The sequence below is a fragment of the Priapulus caudatus genome, unplaced genomic scaffold (genome assembly GCF_000485595.1).
Source record: "Priapulus caudatus unplaced genomic scaffold, Priapulus_caudatus-5.0.1 Scaffold5061, whole genome shotgun sequence".
Classification (NCBI taxonomy): domain Eukaryota; kingdom Metazoa; phylum Priapulida; class Priapulimorpha; order Priapulimorphida; family Priapulidae; genus Priapulus; species Priapulus caudatus.
In genome coordinates, this window is record NW_014582122.1 from 8,296 (window position 1) to 9,426 (window position 1,131).

A 1,131-nucleotide genomic window follows, 5' to 3' on the forward strand; every position below is an offset into this window, starting at 1 on the left:
ACACACACACACACGCACGCACGCACACACACACACACGCACGCACGCACGCACGCACGCACACACACACACACGCACGCGCAACTAGTAAGGAACCATGACAGCAAACGGGCCGTGCATTGTGAGACAGGGAGTCCGTCCATGAGATCAAACAGAGCTCATAAAAAACAAAAATATGGTTATATATAATATATATAATATATATATTCTCAGAGGCTATATTCTCCTAGTAGGGATTTTGTTATAGTTGATATATGATATGATATGATATATATATATTCTGTTTTATCTCATTTGTGCAGTGTGGTTTACAATCGCTGTCTTACTATGCACGCTGCTTCCATCGCTCTTTAACTAGCTTGTGTGTACAGTGCGTACAGAGTGATAGGTTATTGATACATAGAGAACCCGGAAGTCTGCTTCTATATAAGGACTTCAATAGTAATAATAATATACACATAAATAAATAAATACATACATACACACATAAATTTATTTATTTATTTATATATGCTCGCCTACCTTCATTGTCCGGCCATATGTCTGGGTGGCCACCTCCTCATCATCAACGGCGCCATCGCTACGTGACCAACTGTTGTCAGCGCCATCGCCAACGTCGCTACCGTCCGCGCTGTCGCTGCGAGCTCCTGTCGTGGCTGGGAGCGACGCTTCCGCGTCTGATTCCGGACCGGAAACTGGATCCCGGAGCGCGACTTCCGTGAGGGTGACCTTGCTGACCGGAAGTAGATCCGTGAGTGGGGTTTCCGTCTGTGCAGCCACGGGTTGTGTGTGTGTGTGTGTGTGTGTGTGTGTGTGTGTGTGTGCGTGTGTGTGTGTGTGTGTGTGTGTGTGTGTGTGTGTGTGTGTGTGTGTGTGTGTGTGTGTGTGTGTGTGTGTGTGTGTGTGTGTGTGNTGTGTGTGTGTGTTTATGACAGAGAGGGAGAGAGTGTGTGTGAGAGAAAGTGTAGACGTGTAATTGTGTAAGTGTGCTGGTGTAGGTGTGTAAGTGTGCTGGTGTAGGTGTGTAAGTGTGCTGGTGTAGGTGTGTAAGTGTGCTGGTGTAGGTGTGTAAGTGTGCTGGTGTAGGTGTGAGTGTGTCGGAGTGAAAGTGTGGTGAGTCTAGGTGTGTAC

General features: G+C 46.9%; 1 protein-coding gene across 1 annotated transcript in view; it reads right to left on the reverse strand.

The window, feature by feature from the left end:
* Positions 1-834, reverse strand: part of LOC106819907 — a gene marked incomplete at its 3' end in the record, with an annotated part of 7,823 nt that extends 6,989 nt beyond the window's left edge. The window contains exon 1 of the mRNA XM_014824481.1: positions 523-834. Within this exon, the coding sequence (XP_014679967.1) occupies positions 523-528 (6 nt within the window). The remainder of the gene's footprint in view (positions 1-522) is intronic.
* Between the last annotated feature and the right edge of the window lie 297 nt (positions 835-1,131).